Here is a 22,712-nt window from a genome sequence, read left to right on the forward strand (position 1 = left end):
GTTGAAAAGTTGAGATGCTGCCACCTACCGAACCTCGAGCCTGAATGCTGTGGTTTTATTCCTACAGAAGAAAGGACAAAAAAAAGGAGCACCAGCATTCACCATCCATTCGCCCTAAGGAATTAAAGAAACCCACAGGATTCCCACTAAAGCAGGCCAGAGGCATGTTTTTTCCCCTTTAAGCCATATAAGCTACCTAATTCCAAACTAGGACAATACTTTATTGATGTTTCATGAAGAGTTTGGAGTAAGGCACATTTGCTTCGGAAAAGCTACTTCTGTGGCTAAACTGGGATAACATTACTTGTGTTAAGTCTGTCTTGTCTTTCTGCTAAATTATGATAGTTTTTAAAACAGAACTGCCCCTGTAATTGTGTATAAGAAAGGTAGATGTATGTATACGCACATTGTTTCTCCCTTCCAAAAGGGAAAATGTTAGCTTAGCTCATTTATTAAAGCACCAAGATGAAATGATTAAAGAGAAAAAAAAATCTGGTAACAGACATACCTTTCAATCGTGGTGGAAATTGACAAAAAAAAAACCAAACAAAGCAAAAAAAAAAAAAAAGAAAAAAAAAAAGAAAAAAATCCAACCCCCAACCACGCTACCTCAAAACAAACAAACTAAAGACCACCATGAAAGCATCAGCACTTCACACATATCCCTGTCAGGAAATCAACTGATCCTACATACCCATGGCTGTGGGTAGGAAAGGAGACAGTTGAGTGCTGAACACAGTAACAGTAGGGTAGTTTTGGCTAGCAATATCCTTAAAGCTTCCCAAAATACATTTCAGCTCAAAGACTGAGATAAATGCTTACAATTTCTCAGTAGTTACAATAGTTGGTATAGTTTTCAGCTATTCAGGACAAAAGATAGCTGGTTGTTTAGGTACCTCTTAAAGACCTCCATCACATAAATAATCCCCATGCAACTCTCGCAATGACCGTAACTGCTGCATGCCAGGAAACATGTCAGTGTAACCATTTGCTTATCAGTTTGGGTAACCCAAAACCAAGTACTTAGACACTTGCATCAAAAGCTTGTCATATAAAATAAGGATTATGACTTTGATACATGTATCTTCCCTAAATCTGACTCTCATATTATGATTATTTTGTTCTTAAGCAGCATTGAGCTTCAGTTGAGTGCCAAATTCCTATTTAGTTGGCAAAGGAGGACATGTGAGGAAGAACTGTCTTTTAGACCCCAAACTTTTCCTGACAGACTAAAAAAAAATAAACACCAGTGGGAGTCATGCAACAGTAAATTTCCACGCAAAGTAATTATTGCAGAAAGTTAGATGGCACAAGACAAGCAGCAAGATAGTGATGGAAATTATGTGATTACTATAAAAAGAGAATTCTTACACACTGCATATTGTAATCAAACACCCTTAGATCATAGCAAAAGTGACCAGCAAAAATATTTTAAAATATTTAACATTTTATTGTCAAAACAAATATTATACTAAACATACAAAAAGTAGACCTCACAATGCAGATAAGCAGGCTGTTAAAATAGTGTGTCTTGCAGCCCTGATCACTATTCAGTTTATTTTCAATTCATGGAATAGCAGAGAAATGTCAGGTCCACTGCTTACTATTAAAAGAATTCCAATAGCAATTTCAGGTAGGCATTAACAGTATTTTGAAAGAAGATGCAAAGTATAAAGTCATTCTTGGTACCATAACTGGATGAGCTTAGAAATACTGTAAGGTGTTTAAAAGGAACCCTTGATTGTGCCCTATAAACAGAAAATTAGTGAGTTCAGTTGGAATGTCCAGATAGGTTAAAATTGTGGTGAAAATGCAGTTTCTGTGGACTTAGAGAAAGCATGGTATAAAAACTGTATGCTGAGAAACAAAAAGCACAGCTCTTTCCAACTCAACAGCACTCTGAGCCCACGCAGAAGAGGGCTGGTTTAGGAATGATAGAATTAAGACTGAGAAGTTTCATAGTAGATTAATGTTCCATTCCCGTTTCCTTTTCTTCAATACATTAGCTTTTCTTTCTTTGCTATCCAAGAAAGACAAGTCACCAAAGCAGAACATCATCAGATCAGCAGTTTGTGGGCAACATAACTGCTTTTCCAATCATGGGAAGTAGCAGCTCCAAGATAGCAAGGGATCTGCATGCCAGTGTTTTTCTCACAATTTGAGAAGCTGATTGCTTTTGACCTGATGTAAGTCTTTTTCATATATGCAGGTTCTGGCTGTAGCGACAGCAAAGCCAGCTTACAACAAAACACCTTTATTGGGCAATACAGTCAGGGGCTTTGTCTTTCTCTGAAGTTCCAAACCAGTGTTTAAGATGTTCTTCTGGGAGCTCTTTTCCCACAGGCTGTGTACCTATAACAGAAAACAAGAATGTTAAAGTAACACTTAAACTTTCCTAATCAGACAAGCAGTAAGAATACAGCAATTCAATCCTGACCAGTGTTTCAAATGTCCTCTGTCAAAGCTTGCCTCTGAGGAGCTTGGTAACAGTACCACAAGGAACTACAATAAGTTATATTCTTTCTGGAAGTCTGCCATTAGTACCTTGAAAACTGGTTAACTTTACAACATGTCTGCTAGAGGTCTTTAGAAGCAAGTGCAATGATGAGGGCAGTAGCATTAATATGCTAGTATAGATCATTAGGAGACTTAGATGTAAGAAATCTTGAGCAGGCCTAAGGAACAGAAGTTACTGAGACAGCTATTACTGCAGCTGAAGCCAGGCAGACAGACGCAACAGAGACTGAAGTCTATGATCTTGAAGTTTAGAAAAAACATTAACCAGCAGGTAAATTCAGTTTTGCCATAAGTCTGTTTAACCAATGTAAAGTTAAAAAGCAAAACAGTGCAGAGCATCAGCTATCTGGTAATCATAGAATCACAGAATCATAGAATAGTTAGTGTTGGAAAGGACCTTAAGATCATCTAGTTCCAACCCCCCCTGCCATGGGCAGGGACACCTCACACTAAACCATGTCACCCAAGGCTCTTTCCAACCTAGGGATGGAGCATTCACAATGCTGTAATTATATGTGTATGATGTAATGATATTCTGCTAATTAAAAAGTCAGTCATAAAAACTTCTAACAAAAGAAAAAAAAAACAAAAGAAATGAAAGATTTGCAACAAAAGAAAAAAGATTGTATAATGTTCATGGGGCAAAGAGTTCACTTAAGTATTTAGGTTCTGTAGAACATACGTAAGCTTCATGGCTCCAGCTGGTCAGCCTTACAATTGTCAGCTGACTAACCACTCGGGAAAATTGTGTTACCATGCAAACTTAAGGTCAGAATATAGGAAGTACAGAGTATTTACCACCCTCACCTCACAGACCACCCCTTATATTTTACCCCTCCAAACCTTTACAGGACACTATCACTGTGTCACACACCTGTAAGTATACCCAAGCTGGAATTATCAAAGAAATTTGTTGCAGAAGTTGGTAGTAGAGTCTTCCCTGCATCTGCAGTCATAGCCTCCTGAGAAATGGGCTCCTTGGCAGGTGAAGGCATTTGCTCTTTAAGGGAAGATGACACTGTCTTCTTTGGGGAACTCGGTATCATCTCTCGAGCATTTTCTCTGGAGAGTTTCTCTTTCTTTAATGCTCTTTCTTTCCATTTTCTAACTTCCTCTTTCAGTTGAAGCTCATTACTGAAATATAGAAAGAAAACACACCCCAGCATTTAATTAAGAAAAAATTAAAGTAGTTCCTTTATATAAGGAAAAGGAAACCCTCAAGAGACAGTTCCTGTATTTTCAGATGACATACCACACACACCGCAATGCGACACCGCATCTGTGTCATCTTGCTTTCAGAGGCAATTTATTTTCTAAGCTAAAAAATTTTCTAACATACAATTTAAGTATATCTTCTAGCATCTAAGAGATTAATAAAACACAAAACCAAGGTCAACGCCATAAAGATACATAAGCAGAAAGTCACTAGCTTTAAATATAAGTTTGATGTGAAAGTATCTAGAAAATCTTACATTAATAGTAATTGCTCATTTCTATAGGCCTCCCAGAAAGAGATGCTGATGACATACACAGTTAAATAGCAAGAAATAATTCGACATGTTGATCAGCTTTATGCGTACCTTTGTAGAATGTCAAGTTGTTTCGTCAGGTGTGAGTTCTCTTTCTGTAGTCTCACTCTTTCAGATTTTAGAATCAGTATTTGTGTGCTCTGCACAATACCACTGCCACCACCACAAGTAATAGGCGTTTGGGATTGCTGAGGAGCTTCATTTTCTGGTACCACTAGGAATCAGTTTTATACAGATATATGCATTATTTGGACAGTCAATAGGTTTTTTTTTAGCCTACTTCTTCCTATGGTCTTACATGTAAAACCTCACTCTATTACAAGTGCCATTACAATAGGTGTTTTTTTTGTTTTGTAAACCACCACCTCCTCTCCTCCCCCCCCCACTACTGACACTGCCAGGGAGATACTGAGAAAATTAAGAGAATATTCACTGGGTCATTTGGAGTGAAAATAGTTATAGTTTCAAATATGTAATAATTATGATAAGAATTAGCTATTCACATGTGAACTCAAGGAAAAAAATGGCAAATATGCTGGGACCTGTTTAGTATAAAGACTAAATAGAGAGGGGATCTCATTAATGCATTAAGTATCTAAAAGGCCCATGCCAGGAAGATTGTGCCATACTCTTCTCAGTGGTGCCCAGTGACAGGATGATGAGTAATAGCCATAAAGTAAAACACAAGAAGTTTCACCTCAACATGAGATAGAACTTCCCCATGTTGAGGGTGGCAGAACACTGGAACAGGCAGCCCAGGGAGGTTGTGGTGTCTCCCTTTCTGGAGATATTCAAAACCCACCTGGATGTGTTCCTGTGTAACCTGCTCTAGGTGGCCCTGCCTTGGCAGGAGGGCTGGACTAGATGATCTCTTCTAGCCCTAATGATTCTGTATGTGCAGCTAACATTTTACTTTCCACCTCATCTTCCAATGCACCCAATCCTTCTTATACCTTTTGAAGCAAAACACCTACATCTCAATCTGGTCTTCAACCATATAACCTTAAAACTTAGTGTTTAACATAGAGCTCCTTATATTTGTTTTGAATTTACCAGTAGCATCATGCTGTTGATGTGCTCTTCTAAGTTCTTCTTTCAGCTTTGTTACCTGTTGTTCTTGGTGTTCTGCAAGAGCTTTATAATTAGCAAGTCTATATGAGGCAAGAAGGGAGAAAAAAAATTCTTAGTTTAATAGTCACAGTTGCAAGAGAGCTACTATGTGCTATCAAATACAAAACAAAGTTATTACAGGTAAAACTATATAAACCTGGTTGTCAGATTTTAGGTAGAGTGCAGGAAACAAACTGGACTAGAATTCTCTGTGCATCCATTCACTCCAGTGACTTAAGAGTGATTTCAATTACTGCTTTTCCCTCACCTTTTATCAGAAAAGTTATCTCATTTATGGCTGAACGTGGGTTGGTTGATATTTTGGTGTGCATACAGGGTATGAGTTTTATAATCAACCCAAGATGCATATGTTTTTTATTTCTCTGGAATCCAGCTACAGCAAAAACCTAGGACACAAAGCTGAATGCTCACTTCTTATTCTGTCGAAAAAAATAAATGGAAAAGTAGGAGCTAAGAGCTAAAGAGTGGAGAACTATAATAAGGTAAAAGCTGAACTTACTTTGTATCAAAAGATTTGGATTGTTTCATTCTTTCCATATCACATTTTACCAATTGTGTTTTGAGATTATCAATTTCTTCTTTATACAACTCAGCACCTTTATCTAATTTTGCCTGAAAAGAAAAGATTAAGTGTTAAGAAAGGTCTGTTTCTTAGCAATGAGTTTAAGCGTTGCTTACCTTGTATCTTTACTGTTAGATTCTGCAGGACAAGACTGGGAGCTGGAAGTTATTTTGGAGTAAGAATGCCCACATTACCAACAAGCACTATAGTATTAGCTGGTATCCTAACTCTAGTGTATTACATGCAATGATACTATAGCAAGTTTGACTTGTTTGCACATCTAAGTCAGGGAGTTTTGAACTAGTATGCAACCATATTACATAGAAAAAACAGCTCATGCTTCAGTTTCAAAATAAAACTTTAAGAATGTTTCAGAAATGCATCATGTAAGTGCTTCTAATATTGCTGAGCCCAGGACTATGGGTTGTAAGTTTTGCCTCTGAAAGCTGCACTGGTAGAGTGTGAAACTGGCAAATAGTGTTTTACTCTAAGAATGCCATACAAACCAAACTGACTTGAGAGAGCTACATTTCATCTACAGCTGTTCTCAAGCAGGCTCTCTCTCCAAGATCAGATGAGAATGAGAAGAGTGAAGCATTTTGCTCATACCTGAAGGCTCTGATTCTCTGTCAAGGCAGTTTTGAGGCACTTCTCCATCTCATTCAGTTTGTCTTGCAGTTGGGTGAGCTCACTTGTCTCCATCTTAATTCTTATCTGTGCTTGTAACTTGTTTATAGTGTCATCTTTCTCTTCAAGATTTTTTCCTACTTCTTTTATTACATTTTCCAATTCCTGAATTTTTACTTCCATAGCCTATTAGAATATATCAATCAGTTATGAGTAGTTATACGAAAGGATATAACAGTAACAGCACACGGCCATACTCTTAATAAAAGGAAAACCCAAACCACACAAGAACATCCAACACTACAGGCTCTATGACAACTCTTGGTGTCTACCTCACGGTTTTGTGCCACCTTGTAGTATTCTGAAACAGTCAAGTCTGACAAGAAAAAAAAATAAGTGCTTCAAACCAGGGTAAGTGTGACAAAAAGTAGGACTGAAAGAAAATGAGAAAATCCCAGAACAGAATTATCCTCCAGCTTCCTGTTTGACATAGTGAGTACTATATACTCAAAGGAAGCATCAAGAGTATCACACTATTAAAATCAATACATCAAAAGCATTCAGGAACATTTCATGACGATTCCTAAAGTGATATTTGTGTACAGAAAAAAGGTAATTAAGACACATGACAGGCGAGAGCTCAAACTTGCACTTTGGGAATAAAAAAAGCTACAAAACTAAAGTGCACTCTGGGCTGGTATGTTGTGGCATGGATTTTTTTTTTTCAGCCTGATATACTCTCACTTAGAAAATAAGCATCTAATAAGCTTTCCTTAGAAACAAATAACACTACCTTCACATCTTGTTGTGCAGTCCGTAACTTGTTATGAAGCCTGCAGTTTTCTTCTTCTAATGCTTGACTGGCAGAGCCACCAGGGGCCAGTTGTTCTTTAAGAGTGTTTAGTTCCTGAAGCAATTCTCCACTTTTCTCTTTTCTCTGTTTTGATTCAAGATCAGCATTTCGACAGTAACTGGCAGTTCTGGCATCCAGCTCTGATGAAAGTTGAAGGAGTATCTGAAAATAGAACAGTGTCATACTGATAAATTTTAAATTATTTTTGAATCAGCTAGAATTAGGTGTAGAAATATGAAGTTTCTTGGCTTCTATTAGTGTCACACTCTTGTTTCAGCACCCCATTTGCAGATGGTTGCTATCAGAAATGCATCACTAACACTCAAAGTACTGGTTTCATTTCCAAACGAGTTGAAAGCAGGAAGGGTCAACAGAGAAGACAAAGCACTACAAAATTATATTTTATATAATATAAAAATACATTTATATTAGAAATGTATTTCTGCATTAACTCAAATGCATATTACAGAAACAAAACAATACTGGAAAGACTAGCAGAAGCACACACACAGTTATTCACTAAGTTTTTGTTAGAATGTATCTATTGACTAAAGTAAGTGAAACCATTTGAGAAAAAATATACACATTGGACTATTCTAGAAACCCGTATGTTTAACATATGTTTAACACACCAGACAAAATAAAACTTCACATTGTCAGGAAATGACAACACTACTAGATTTGTTTGGTGGAAGCTTTGCTCCATAAAATATGTATGTCAGGAAATTCTTCCAAAAAGCCTGGCAACATTGGGAAATCCCTGAAGAACTCAAGACTGGCTAATCTCTACAAGAAGCAGCTTTCAAATATGCTAAACTTAACAGGGCAGAACAGGGTCACAGCACTAGGGGAAGAAGGATAGTAAGCTTTTCATACTTGAGATCTGTACTATTCCTTTTAGTAGTATTAATAGGCCAGGAACTTCCAGGATGCACTTGTTAGAAAAACTTCCCTACATCTAACTCAGAAAGTAGTGGATTCCCTCCCATAACCTGTTTCTTTGAGAAGTGTTCAATGCATTTGACCAAAAAGATAAAATCTCATGATTCATTATGCACTTAACCCTGTAAAACACTTTTTTCAAAGGGGACAAGAGGTAAGAAGGTAAGAGGAGAGAAAGGAAGGCCAAGCTGCCAAGTTCCATAAGCAGTTATATAATGATTATGAACCTACAGCTTCCAGAATTCAGTCTAACACAAACATACCTCCTCCACGTATTTATCACCTAGAAAATCTTTCACAATGAAAATTTTCAATCTTGAATACATTAGGAAAGAAGTACTTAAAAATCTTTAGAGTATTCCTACATCTTACAGTAAAGTATGATACAGTAGAGTGCTGATGATAATGAATAATCTTTAAATAGCATTTTTGTTTGTTTTCAATCGCATTAGAGGCATTTACAGAGTGCTTAGACACAATAAATTAGATTAAACATTACCTTTACTTTAGGATTCCAGAAGTTAATGACTTGTGAAAGTCTTTCATTATCTTTCCTTAACTCTTTTTCAAGTTCCTCAGCATCACAGTGAGCTCCTGAACAAGCTTCCCAAAACTGTGCTGTTTCTTTTCTATCACTTTCTTCCTGCTGTAACTCTGCCTCTATGCAGAGAAGTTCACTTTCCATTTCTGACACATCTTTGAAAATACTCTTTACAAAGAGAAAAAAAAAACCTCAAGGTTAAATATTGCTTTGTAACTACATGTCTAAATGTACATTTTGCCCTTTTGGGCATCACTAGTTGCAGAAAGTCTGTTTTAGCATCCAATTATCACATAAAAGGAATTCTGCTATACTTAAGTTATACTGGGAAAATGAGTCAGCCATCTACATTCCTGGGGCAGGTGGGAAGGGGAATAAATATGCATGTTAGTGTTTTATTGTTTTATAAGTAGCCTTGGTGTTGGGGTAGTATGTATTTTACAGGGCAAATGAGTATATCACATTCCCACTACTTTATAGCCTCATTTAATTTTGTTATTCTTGAGAAAACTTTATAGAAAGTTCAAATTATAGAATTAGTAGCATAGAAACTACAAATTTCAATCCCCCCCTTAAGTCTCAACAGATAAAAGCAATACTATTAGATTAGCACCACCACATTACCCCATGCCTTGAAATATGCAAGTGTTTGTCTGAAAATTATTTCAGATACTACCTCTGCCTCCAAGTGTAAACTCTGCAGCACTTCACTGATGTTTAACTCTTGAGAAGACACTTCATTCTGCTTGAAATAGGTCTTTCTTAGGTACTGAATCTGAGCTTGTAGCTGATCTTGTTTTCTCTTTTCCTCAAGCAATTCCATTTCGTATTTGTTAACAGTAGCATAATAGTCTCTTTTCTTTGAGCAAACACGACTAAACAGGAACTGTTGGAGAAGCACAGGATGTATCAGTGAGTATGCTTTAAAATGGTACTCACATCCAGGTAAAATTCCATAATTCAATCTATTTACTTTCCTAGTCCATAGGTGCCCAGCACAACTAAAGCCTGACCAAGCAAGTCGAGTTCACATGAGCTGAATAGCAGTGTCATTTAAGAATTTTAGCTGGGCCAGCATTTCTAAATGATGCCATTTTTTGTGGACTCCTAAAGAGGCCAGAAAGTCTGAAATGTGCTAGAGAGCCTTCCATGAATCTAGACGTTGAAAAGCCAAGTGAGTTATTCTTTGTTGTATTTATTTCCTCTTAAGAGTTATGAAAGGTGCAGATGATCTACAAGAATAATATCACTGTGCTGATTTAAAGCTTCATTCTAGGTGAGATTGCTACTTAAATAGCTTTAACCGTAAAAGTTAAAAAGCATCTATTGGAGGGGGAAAAAAAAATAATCAAAACCTAAAGTTAAGAAATAAGGTTCTTTGGAAGAGTTGTTTGCTACTGGCTATATAGAGATGACTGACTCTTGAGATCATGTCCAGTGTTTTTGTACACTGGACATGAACCTTGCCCTCTCCCCAGACCTGTGGATCATCATATCCCCACTGCTCCCCTCCCCCCCAAATCCCTTAGCATTTGATGGCAAATAAAAAGAAAAAAAACCTTGTTTACTGTACTTCTGCATATGATAACAGGAATACTTTTCCAATTGCCCTTAACTTTGATAAATGGAATCTTTTTCTCCACTGGACTACAAATTGTGGAAGGTCTGCAAGGCTATAGAACTTAAACTACTTGGATAGTCTTGCAGAGTAAAAAATGCATCTCCAAAGCATTCTTCATTGTGAGGGGAAAAAGACATGCACCACCTACTTAAGTGTCCATGATTTGATCTATTACATAAAGAAGAAAATTTCTTTTCCCACTCAAAATAGATTAATATTAATAAATTACTCTGCAAAACAGCTGAACTACAAACAAAACCTGAGGTTTATTACCTAAATAGTTCCAATTTTCCAGGATTGTAAAGCATTTACCATCAATTTACTTTCTCCAAAATATGCATAAAAAAAGAATTAAATAATCAAAGCTAAAGTATATTAAAAGTATAGTATATTAAAAGTAAAGTATATTAAATAAATAAATAAAATAAATTAAGTAAAGTATATTAAAAAAAAAAACAAACCAAAGCAATATAAGGCATTTTAAGTTGGTACCTTCACTTTGTTCAATAAACTCTGGAGATTTCTGTTTATTTTCTCATTTATAGTTTGAAGTATTTTGACTTGTTTACTCTGCTCCGATGAAAGCTGAGTCTCTATCGCAGCTATCACTGCCTTCTGACTATTCAGTGCGTTCTTTAGATTAAGTGACACTGTAGACAGACATTCATACCTCTGCGCCATAGCTGGGAATTTCTCAAGAAGCTCCTAAATAAAACAGATTCATTCATAGTAAAGTAAAGAGTGATTAGCTTTAAACAGAAGCTTAAAATAAACGATCAGATTCCAGGACTAGCCTCTGCAGTATGAATTGGTCAATAGGCTTCAAAGCACTCCCAGCAAACTACAATTCAATTATCACATATGAAGCTAGGTTATATATTTTAAAATACAAAACTTCCTAGGCATACTGCTTGCATCTTTGGTTCTTAAGTTGAAAGAATCAGGATTCACCAGTGGAACTCTTCACCCCACTGTAAAAAAAAAAAGAAAACAACACAAAACAGTGGAACTAACATTTGTACTTGCTCTTGTTGGACACGTGGGATAAGATCAGAAGACTGCATAAAAAGCAGACAAGATCTTAACCTATTACAGAAGTCAGAAGGGGACAGCACCATGAAGAGTTCAACTAATGTTTACTTCCCTCAGTATTAGCTCCCTACTGCTGATGTAGGATAGAAAATGTGGAGAAAGCTACACAACCAATTTTTGCAATTTGGTCCTTTATCACTTTTGATGTTACACTGAAGACACACCCAGGGCTTTTCTAGCATATACAGAATAATGCCCTAATCTGCCGCACACATTTACAGAACTGTAATACAAAGTACTCCACTTTAATGTGTTTCACAAGTATTTATAAATCCCAGTTTATTTTGGCTTTCAGTAGGTTAAGAGTACTTTCACATCTGTGAGAACGCATGCTCAGGAGAGTTAACTAAACAAACGCTCTGATGAATTATACGATCTTCCTGTGTTTTGGAAAGAAGCCATTTAATTAAATTTATTTATGTGAAACCAATTTATTTTTGATGGGAATGTTATTTTTGAAGGGAGGATTTGGGAGGGATTTTGCAAAAAGAAAATGATGAAGCACTGCTACATGAGTAGGTATTTTCATTGGGTGGCTGGGCAGTAACAAATCAAGTGAGATGCCTCAACTAAGAAGTTCAATTTAGCATTCTTAGAATGAGGTGCATAGTCACGGAACAGCAACAGCAAATCATCTGAACCCATGGTTTGTGGCATCTTAGCAGGATAAGCAAACAGTTTTATACATTATGCACAGAAGCAAGGTTTATGCTCCAGAACAAATAGTATTAAGTTTCTGATTCTACGTGCATCCTTAAAATAAGCAGAGAAGCAAGTTTACCACAATTTTGAAGTTCATTTCCTTCAGTCTGTCTTCAGCCATCTGCTCTGCATTATCCAGGTCCACCTGAACAGACATATCATTCAGGTTTCTCTGCTTCAGTTGGTCTAGAGCACATTCCAGTTTTGCATTTGTTTCAGCACACTAAAATAATAATAAAAATACAAATATTTAAGTACCATTCAAGAAGAGAAGTTATAAATAAGAGGTATGCAACTTCCAACACCTACCTTCTCAGAATTTTTTTGCAATTCTTCCTTGAGCTGGTCCCGCTCAGACCTGACATCCTGAAGATGTTTTTGTAGCTCTTCTTTTTCTTGATTAATTACTGAGATTTCCTCTTTAAGTTGGGAAGAGTGACTAGACTTTTCAGCCAGTAACTGGTCTTTTTCACATGATACGTTATTTAGCACCTCAGTTAACTGTTGAAGCTATAGTAAAAGGTGAAGAAAAAAAAACAACCAAGAATTACAATTTGGTCCCGGTCTGTATGCTGTCCTTTGAAGTACTCATCAATTGTGTCATGCTGTCCTTTGAAGTACTCATCAATTGTGTCAAAGAGCACAATTTCCAATAACCCAGTAATATCCAGTAATAATTATCCAATTATCCAAAAATCATTCATACTAACAGCAAGCAAAGCTTAAAAATAATTTGTGTTCTAATTGTTCAGAAAAAGAAACTAAAAAGGAAAGGAATAGCATGACACCAAGAACTCTAGTCAACTTTGGTTTTCAGTAAAGCAAGAGGAAACAAGTAGGCAGTCAGCACATAGCCCCAAAGAAAAGAATAAAATAAAGAAAAAAATAATAGAAGATCAGCTTTATAGAAGGGCAATAGAATTGCCTATTTGCTCTAATGAATAATAGAGCATACTTGCTAATGTAAGCAATCCTTGATTACTCTGATCTACAGTCAAAGGAAGAGCTTGAAAGGTGAAAAGCAAAGAAGTGAAAATTGTAACGAGACTGAACTGGCAAGAAAGTGCAAGACTTTCTGAATAACATAGTTTAAAAGTATGCAAAGCACCAAGGATTCCAAACCCAGTTAGGTTAGTACTGTCTACAGTGTGCCTTTTGAAGTCAGAATAAATGTCTCAAGCCTGCACACATTGGGTAAACTGATGTCCATCTAAAGGATTGACCAACTGATCTGGTTATGAGGCCGAGAAGTGGAGGATGCTATGTCTATCACTAAAACTTGTAGGAAGTCCCTTGCCCATGTTTATGCTTGTTTAGCAACCATGAAAATCATATACTGACAAAAAAAAAATTAGTCTTAAGCAAAAGTTTAGTATATCTGTGATATAACATCAGAAGACAGAACAGCTACTAAAACCAGAGCTCCTAACCTTGCTTGTTAGGCAGTCCTCCACAATCTCTGACCGCCTCTGAATCTTTGACAAATATTCTTCCCTTTCTTCAGCTTTTGTCTTCTCATTGCTGAGGAGTTCTTGCTGCCACTTCAATTCTTTTTCAGTTTCAAGAATCTGGAATAAAAATAAAGCAACAAAACCAACATTAAAGTTATGAGACAGCATGTGAATCTACCTCTCACACATCAAAGCATTCATTATTTCATACAAGTCAAAACATTTGCACAAAAATCACCCTGCGTTAGTCTGAGTACAAGTTCTGTCCTTGAAAGCATTTCCTTTCACTAAGCAAAGCCTGCCAAACAGTTACACAAACAATTTGTCCAACTGTTTAGTAGCAAGATGTAAAATTAAAGATTTGATAATCCAAGCTTGCTGATACTTTTTTACATTAGTTAAGTCTATATATACTTAAAAGATCAGTGGTTTTACTTGAGGTTTTCTAAAATAGTCCAAAAGCTTTTATGTTTCTTAAAATTATTTGCAGAGTTTCTCTTAGGGAAAAAGATATTTACCAGACTTCCTTCTAACTTTAGAAATCAACATATTCATTTTTGTTAACTACATATCTGAATGAATTTTTCTGAAAAGCATGTCAACATAAGCATACTTTTCATGCAAATACTTGGAATACTGAAGTCAGTTCCTAATTTGCCAGGAAATAAGGCATCAGGAAGGAGAAATAGGATTATTAATCGGTTTCTCTCTCTTCAATACAGAATGAATTGAAGTGGTAGGAGAATTAAGCCTATAGATATCAGTAAACCTGAATTATCTCTACTATTTAGTGCTAAATCCAGAGAGACTGTAGATGAAGCAGAAATTTCTGGGGTGTTTGTCCAGCAGGTGGCAGACAACTGTGCCTAAGCCCACAGTGGCACAATGACCAAAGGTCAGGGAGAGAATAAGGGGGGACTGAAAATCAGAGATTCCAAAATCCAGATTGGATTAGTAAACTAAGTTTAGCTTACTGCCGCTATGAAAAAGTGAAGAGAAACAGATACCAAATAACAGAAGGTTTCACAACCAAAATTTAGAGTGGTACAACCTGCCTTTAGAATGTTATTCTATTAAGAAATTTTATACATACTCTCTCCTTGCTTTTCCAGCAGTCAGCTTCTAGCTGATCTCTTTCAGCTTTACAAGCCTCTGCTATTTTTTGCAGCTCATCTTTCTCCTGATTGATTTTCTCAAGCTGCTGAGAGAAATGTTCATTCATTGTTCTTTCAATTTGTTCTTTTTCTGCCTGTAGCTTGTCATATTCTGAAGAAACACTACTCAGGTGTCCAGTTACTTCAGTGAGCTTAAAGAACAAAGAAACAATATTAATACATTTAATAATCTCTAGCATGGATAGAAGTAATTTGGCAGATAGAATGCTACTCATCTGGGTTTTGGATTTTCTTTTCTCTAAACTAATTTGTTAAATTTTGTTGTTCTAGTAATCAGGTTCTAATTTAAGAAGTGTTACTGGATTGTATTTCACAAGCACTGTCTGTACATAGAGCTATTATAACTGGATTACAGAAGACACCTCCATTAGATAACTGCTACAGTAAACATAGGAAAATGTAAATTGTGCTTAAGTCAATAAAATTTCAGTGCTTCTGTCTCACTTTTCACTGGTAGATAAAAGTGAACATGTTTATATTACAATTCCATAAAAATTACTCCAATGCTGTATCCACAGCAGATAAACATTAATGCTTGTGAAAATCAAGCCTAATAGTTTCAGGCATGAAAATAATAAGTAGATAAGAAGTTTATAATACTGCAGCAAATCAAAGAATAAGCTAAACTGCCTTTTAGTTGCTCAAGTACCTTCAGAATTACATACGTAATACAGTATGAGAATTTAAAGAGTTTAAGACTTGGAAAATGCATTGAGGTCAAAAGGCCAGTACTGGTAAGAGTATTCTGTCATTCAGCATTAACGCATGCTTAGTAATAAGTAAAAGGCTGTAGCTTGCAAGTCAAATTGCAGTTGATGATCTTTTCACTGCCTCTGTTTTTATGAGATCCTTTTGAGAAGCAGCACAGTGCAGGCAGGGGGTGCAGGGAAAGAAGGGAAAAAACTTTTAATTGTGTTTCATTATTGCCTTTACCAAACCTCTAAAAACTGTGGCCTGCAGAGGACATGTGTTACCAATCCTGGGAGAATTGTAGTTTATTTGACAAAACTGCATCTGACCTTCTGCTGGAGTTCATCGGTTGTTTCCTTCAACACCTCTTGTGCTTTCAAGAGTTGATTTTCTTTCTCTGAAAGACTTTCTTTCAACTCCGCAAGAGAGTTTTGAGCGCATCTCAATTCTTCCTTCATTTCTGAATTCTTTGGACACAACACAGTTAAAAGTACATTAAAACCAGAACAACACTTCCAAAATTTAAGACTGAAGTTTACTAAGGCTATTATCCTCAAGGAATAGGACTATTTATCTTACCCTACTAGTCATCTGCAGTATAGTTTCTCTTAGTTGGTCACTCTCATTTTGGAGATTCTCCAGTTGCATTTTAAGATTATCTCTTTCTGACAGAATGCTCAGCTCCTGACACTCATGCACTTTTGGATTCAAATCTGTTCTCCCCATTTGTTCAGATTCTCTTGGACATTCATCAGCTTTTGCTTCCTCCATTTCATGCAATTTCTTTTGTGCCTGTCTCAGCTCTTCTCTCAGAAGAAACAATTCTTGCTCAATAGGTTTTTCTTCAATCTGTGGTATCTATTTTATAGAGAGATAGAAGTCAACACATTTGGGGAAGTAGTTTTAAAGCGAAAACACCTCTCGCCCTTGACAGGTGGATCATGTAAAATGAGCAGAAGCAATGTCTGAGATTCTTCTTCCAGAATAATAAGATTCGACTGAATTCAACACACAATTCCAGGTTCTTGAAATGAGAAATAAAAGCACACATTTGAAATAAGAATTTCTGAAACAAGTTAACCAGAAATAGAATTTCATGGCTATAGTTTAAGCCTGGGGGCAAGAGGTAGGCAGAAGAAGAAAACACAAGAAAACCCTCCAAACCCAAAACAAAAACCCCAACACCCCCCCCCCCACAAGCTACAGAGCCCTAATCAGTTTTTGTCTTACTAGTAGATAATGGTGCCAAACCAATTATTTTCTTGACATTTGTCTACTCTCCCATACACACTAAAATACACACCTACTTCATTTTCTTCAAAGTGTACTATGTACAAACACTTTATGCACATACATAACATATACAATCATCATACCCAACTGCAGAAAAGGTTGGCTGCAGTATCCCTTTCACTACCTGGAAAACAGTCAGGTCTAGCTATGCTTTGGAAAAGCAGAACCACTTTTTCTAGGTGAGCAATTTTTAGTTTAGCTATTTAATTTTAGTTTTAACTACTTACGGAGCTACATCTGTGCAGATCAACTCAGAATATCACCATTCCGTATCAAGCTGAAACGGAATTTACAAAAGCATTTGTCTTTCTACTACTAGCTGTCCAAACAAAACAATATAGGTGGGATACATTCCAAACAAACAATACTAGTGTTAATGGCCTGTAGTCAAGTAGCAGGACCCTTTCTCCAGTTTTGTTTTGCAAGTTATTTTCACTCAAGCTGATGTCTAAGTAAGCATCAGTAACCACTGCAGCTTTAACATAATTACCAAAGTTACTTCTCCTTCTTGTTTCTGATGTAAACTGTCCAGTTTATCCTGCAGTGAATTATTTTCTGTGAGTGTTTGTTCCTTTTGCACCTGAAGCTCATCACTTTCTCTATGGTTATTTACAAATTTTTCCTTAGCAAGCTGGTCTCTCTCTGATGTGATGATTTTTATTTCTTCTGTCATTTGTGATATCTACAAAAAATGTGCAAAAACAGTATTTCCATCAATTCAAAACCAAAATTAAATGCAAATGTCTAATATACTTTACTACACTATTTTTAACAAATCACTGTAACTAATCTAGAAAAACTTCAGGACTAGGTCTTTTGCCTTTGTCAGTTTGTTCCAAGTGCTAACCTTTGACCGGTCTTCTTCTGCCATGTTGGGCAGATTTTATCTGGAAAAAGTCTGAGGGGAAGCAACCAAAGAAGAAACACCTATTGGATTATTTTTATGCATCTGTTCCAAAGCATACAAATGCTGAATTTATAACCATTGATTTACTGGGCCTGGCAGCTGATATACTTCAGGAAAAACATTCTCACATACTACAGATTCTCCCACCAGAGAAACTGTGCTACTACAGCAACTGTTTAACACACAATATTCTCAGCACCCTTCTTCGTCAGTTTTTGAACAAACAGGCACAAAACGAGGTGGATCAGCCTTCTGCTGTGTATTGGGAACAGAGATGCCATTTACAATCATGTGTTACACTTCTCATTGGGACTGAGCATTATAAACCATTAGCCTTATTCCTACCCTACATAATCTTCATCTTTTTCCATTTGTCATCTAATGCAACCAATGAAAGGAACAACCATGGGGCACGCTTCTTAAACAAAGATTTATTAGAGTATACATTACAGCTTGAAGCCCTACAGAAATTGATTAGCAATTGGTAAAGATTTGGATCAGACAGTATTAATTTATTGTCCACTTTCCAAAGCTCTAGAAATTTTCTGAAGGACAAGCATAAGAGACTATAGGCAGACTGAGTTTGGTTTTAATATTAGAAAACATATTAAAAGCATTTTTATTTTGAATTAGTGTCTTACCTGTATTTCAAGTTCTTTAATGGTTTTCCCTAGTGCCTCTTCGACACTCAGAATTTGAGCCTGTTTTTCAGAAACAGTTTTTTCCAGTTTCTTGACAGTGTCCTGGGACTCCTTAAGAACACTCTGTGTATTTTTCAGTTCTTCATGTGCCAGAGTGCTCTTTAAGAACAGGGGAAAAAAAAAAGAAAAAAATTAAATATTTTTCAACATTAGTAAGCACACTGGTTAAAAAACACAAACAGCAAATCACGCAAATCTAACTTCCCAACACAGTTCAGTATAGTTTATACTTTGAATTGATATCTTACCTGTATTTCAAGTTCTTTAATGGTTTTCCCTAGTGCCTCTTCGACACTCAGAATTTGAGCCTGTTTTTCAGAAACAGTTTTTTCCAGATTCTTGACAGTGTCCTGGGACTCCTTGAGAACACTCTGTGTATTTCTCAGTTCCTCATGTGCCAGAATGTTCTTTAAGGAAAAAAAAAATCCAGAAAAGAAAAACAAATATTTTTCAACATTAATAAGCACACTGGTTAAAAAACACAAACAGCAAACCATGCAAAAAATAACTTCCCAACATATTTCAGTATAGTTTATACTTGTTCTTACACTCTTCCCCTTAACACGTATGGTTGATTTCTATAAAGGCAGAATTCCTACCATTGAAACAGTGTCCTTGATATCCTCTTTGAGTTGGTATGCCTCAGCTTGGAGAGACTCCTTTTTTTGCTTCAAGTCATCTCTTTCCTGGGTTAGAACTTTTATTTCCTCCTGACATGCAGCAAGCTGCTGAAGAACTGCCTGGATCTCTGAGTCCCTGGCTTTCAGTTTCAACTCCATAATCTTTTCTTGCTCTTTTAATTGCTCCATTTTATTCAACTTCTGCTGAGTCTGAATGAAATCTTCTTTTACCTCAAGAAGCTGCTTGTGCTCCACTGTCTTTTCTTCCAGTTCCTTCATTTTTCTAGAGAGCTTTAGTTTGCAAAGGAAGAGCGAATATACTTTCATTGTAGCGCAAAACTGCATAATGTGTACATGTCCTCACAGAATCTTATATTAGCATAGAAAGGGTGAGAGATGCTAGCTTTCAACAGGCAAGTTAAGTTCACTGCTTATATTCTTGCCTACATTACACAGAGAGAAATCACATAAACAAATGTTTAACAACAGAAGTCTTGCTAAAACATAACACCATGCACAAAGTAGTATAGCTTAGGAATTATCAAATCCATAGCTGGAATATGACAGCCATATCAGTGCCAAAGCCTTGTCAAAATATGCATCCTGTTTCTATATACAGTTCCCTTTTTTCCTTAAAGTTTTGGGTTTTGTTCCCCCTCCCTCTCCTTCTAATTGCCATTTTATGTAAGGATGTTCCTCAGTTTATTTTGGTCTGTTCTAAATGGACTCCAGTTCCTGATGAGGAACCTTTGTTTCTATGACTTTAGATAGCCGTAGCAGCGTATCTGAAAAAATATTGCATAAAGATATAATTTAAGAACAGGAAAAGAAGAAATAAAAAGGTGAAATAAAGAAGGAGAACATAGAACATATACTTTTTTTGCCTAGGAAGAAAGAGACCACTGAGCTGCATAATCCTGCAACCTTATACACACCAGGCATAGAGTAAGTAATACCCACTCATGCTAGAGTAATTTACATTCTAATGTTATTTATAGCTTCAAGACTACTTCTCCAAAGTTCGGGTTTTTTTATACCATTAACAGATTCCTCATGTCTTAATCTGTAAAACCGAGCAAGGTGACACTGACCTCTAATTTCACTTCATCCAAGGTTACTTTAGACTCTTGTGCTTCTTTAGATAAAGTGTCTATTTGGAGCTCCATGTGTTTATTGTTTTCTGATGCAGCTGCGTATTTTTGCTCTAGTTCTTCATGGAGCTGTTTAAGTGCTACGTATTCCTGATCAGACTTTACATATTTAAGTTGTGCAGCTGCTAGATCATCTTTTGATTTTCCAATTTCTTCAGTCATATGTTTAAGTCTAATTTCATTATCAGCTACTTCGGAGAGCAACTTTTCTCTTTCCAATTTTAATACGCGTACCTCCTCACATTTCTCAAGAATCTGCCAACAGAAAAATAATATTAAATAGCATTTCTAAGTCAATTTTTGTCATAGCTGCAAAATAAAAATATGTACATGTGCAGATATACAAAATAAAGCACAGGCAAACACACAGCACTGTATATTGGGTTTTGTTCTACTGGGAGGGAGCTGCCTCACAAACTATCCTTCAAAGAGAAGCAGGACAGATAAGCCCCTGCCAAAGCCTTGAAACCTCTCCTCCAGCTGTTTAGGTGCTCTAAGTACTTTTCCTGTGTTGGAGCTAGGTCTGGACTGATACTCCTGGCTGAATATTCATATGTATTAATACTTTATAAACTCTGTATCATGAAGAAAGCTGTTAACATGTAATTAAGCTTTGTTCAACATTGGAAGACCACTGGAAATGTTTGGAACATTCTGCAAAGCATTCATGAGTTTGTGAGATTACTTGCCCTGGATAATTTTCCTTGCACATACTTAGTAGCAGGTCTTTAAGGATAGAGAAACTTAATACATTTGCAAACATTTTCTAAGACATGTAGAGCAAACTTCGTCTACCAAGCCTTGACTCACCAGTAAACCACAAGTTTCCTTAAAAGTTTCCCAGGATTTCCAAGCTAAATCCCTTGCTTCTCCAGTAGCATTTCTCCTAATAGCTCTTGAAATTTTTCCTTTGCCCAGTTAGACAAAAATTCAGTTTTAGATCAGGAAACCAGGATCAAACACCATTATACATATACACAGTTATCAGTGGTAACCATGGTAAGTAGGCAAGCAAATGCTGGACTAGAAATTTCTGATTAATTATAGTGGACTTCATGACTAAACATGTGATTTTGAATTTATTCCCAGCTGAAAATATTAAATGCCTGAGGAACAGTTTACTCAGCTTAGTTACAAAACCTCAGTTATCTGATTCAAGACAACTTTTAGCTTTAAATCTTTATACCCAGTAGGTATCCATTGATATGTTACCAGCCAAGTACACTATAAAAACAAGGAAAAAGACTGTTTACCTCTTTCTGCTGTATCTCAACAGTATTTGGTAGATACCGAAATTCTGATAGCTCATTTACTTGTTTTTGTAAAAGGACATTCTCTTTCAATGCTTCTTCTAGTTCTCCTTTTAAGTCAGCTGCCTTTTTTTCTACCTCCTGAAGAGAGCACAGATCTAGAGAATTAACAAGTTGAGATTAGTAAGAGTGCAAGAGAAGAAAAGCATGTTTAAAAGTCAAAGTTCATAATGCATTCTGGACATCATATTGATACAATTCTAGGAAAGGGTGTTTTACATTGGCCAGCAATTGAAAGATGAAACCACTGGCTTGAATTCCGTCACAGTTGTTAGGTTGTCATCCAGTCTATTTCAGATTCTCCCTGACAACCCTTATTAACTTGACTGTCTTTATGCAAAATAAAAAGCATTAAGTTGATGTTTTCCAAATAGTTCAAGAAACTGCTAAAGCAGTTACAATGTGCTGGCAACACCAGATACTCAGTATTCTCATACCGACAGAAGCTCCAGGTATTTGAAAAGACAAGTTAAAGTCTTATCTATTCCCCTGCCATTGCAGAAAAAAGGGAAGAGAGGGGAGAAGAATAAAGGCACCAACTAGAATAGTACCTTTTGGAACTTTACCCTCCATCAACAAAGTTAGCCTGGTGTTTTCTTGAAATACAGACTGCAGCTCTTTCTGAAAGTCAGCTTGCATTTTTTTGTAGCTGGCTTTTCCTGCTTCTATTTGGCTTTGATAGAATTCAACATCCTTCTGCATTTGCTTGTAATTCTTTGAAAGTTCATTCTTTAAGAAAAAAAAATGCAATTCATACACAAAATGAAAGTCAACCTGTTTAACATTTAAATACTGCACCTGTTACATTTCCTGTTGTCACCTTGAACAACTCTGGCCTTGATATTTATGGTAGAATAAGCCACAATTTAACAACTACATTCTTGTCAAGAGTCTTATAGAAAAACATGCCTTATTTCAGAGGTCAGGGTCATAATTATGTCTACAATTTTGTCTTTACTTCCTCAAAGCAAGTCTTCAAGTCATACTTCTCAGACTTCGTATTTCTTTCTCTTTTTTTATTTTACCCTAATGGTAAAATTAGATTTGGAGTCTTATGTCCCAGTAAGTCTCTGAAGTCTGTTCATTTGTACTCTTTCAGTACACCAAAAGCTAACCACCTACTCCTGTGGAATAAGTCTGTATTTTCTTTTTACCTTTCTTCTGAAGACCCATTTTCCATGAATTCCATAATAAAAACATTACTTGAACCATGAGTTCTTTGCTTTCTCTAAATATTCTATAACATTTGGTCTTTATTGGTTGCCTTCTTTACCAGTCTGGGAGCAGATAGGCCATT

General features: G+C 36.3%; 1 protein-coding gene across 1 annotated transcript in view; it reads right to left on the bottom strand.

The window, feature by feature from the left end:
* Nucleotides 1-1,427: 1,427 nt before the first annotated feature.
* CENPE (centromere protein E) overlaps nucleotides 1,428-22,712 on the bottom strand; it is a 36,188-nt gene continuing 14,903 nt past the window's right edge. Inside the window, exons 20-41 of the mRNA XM_034065015.1 lie at nucleotides 21,967-22,144; nucleotides 21,359-21,513; nucleotides 20,046-20,360; nucleotides 18,934-19,245; nucleotides 18,583-18,741; nucleotides 17,217-17,408; nucleotides 16,013-16,291; nucleotides 15,763-15,900; nucleotides 14,662-14,874; nucleotides 13,548-13,685; nucleotides 12,427-12,627; nucleotides 12,197-12,340; nucleotides 10,816-11,028; nucleotides 9,379-9,588; nucleotides 8,661-8,870; nucleotides 7,160-7,381; nucleotides 6,349-6,552; nucleotides 5,677-5,789; nucleotides 5,100-5,197; nucleotides 4,098-4,260; nucleotides 3,392-3,651; nucleotides 1,428-2,352 (exon numbers count right to left, since the gene is read on the bottom strand). Of these exons, the coding sequence (XP_033920906.1) occupies nucleotides 2,255-2,352; nucleotides 3,392-3,651; nucleotides 4,098-4,260; nucleotides 5,100-5,197; nucleotides 5,677-5,789; nucleotides 6,349-6,552; nucleotides 7,160-7,381; nucleotides 8,661-8,870; nucleotides 9,379-9,588; nucleotides 10,816-11,028; nucleotides 12,197-12,340; nucleotides 12,427-12,627; nucleotides 13,548-13,685; nucleotides 14,662-14,874; nucleotides 15,763-15,900; nucleotides 16,013-16,291; nucleotides 17,217-17,408; nucleotides 18,583-18,741; nucleotides 18,934-19,245; nucleotides 20,046-20,360; nucleotides 21,359-21,513; nucleotides 21,967-22,144 (4,215 nt within the window). The 3' untranslated portion in view covers nucleotides 1,428-2,254. The remainder of the gene's footprint in view (nucleotides 2,353-3,391; nucleotides 3,652-4,097; nucleotides 4,261-5,099; nucleotides 5,198-5,676; nucleotides 5,790-6,348; nucleotides 6,553-7,159; nucleotides 7,382-8,660; nucleotides 8,871-9,378; nucleotides 9,589-10,815; nucleotides 11,029-12,196; nucleotides 12,341-12,426; nucleotides 12,628-13,547; nucleotides 13,686-14,661; nucleotides 14,875-15,762; nucleotides 15,901-16,012; nucleotides 16,292-17,216; nucleotides 17,409-18,582; nucleotides 18,742-18,933; nucleotides 19,246-20,045; nucleotides 20,361-21,358; nucleotides 21,514-21,966; nucleotides 22,145-22,712) is intronic.

The sequence above is a fragment of the Melopsittacus undulatus genome, chromosome 7, assembly GCF_012275295.1.
Source record: "Melopsittacus undulatus isolate bMelUnd1 chromosome 7, bMelUnd1.mat.Z, whole genome shotgun sequence".
Classification (NCBI taxonomy): domain Eukaryota; kingdom Metazoa; phylum Chordata; class Aves; order Psittaciformes; family Psittaculidae; genus Melopsittacus; species Melopsittacus undulatus.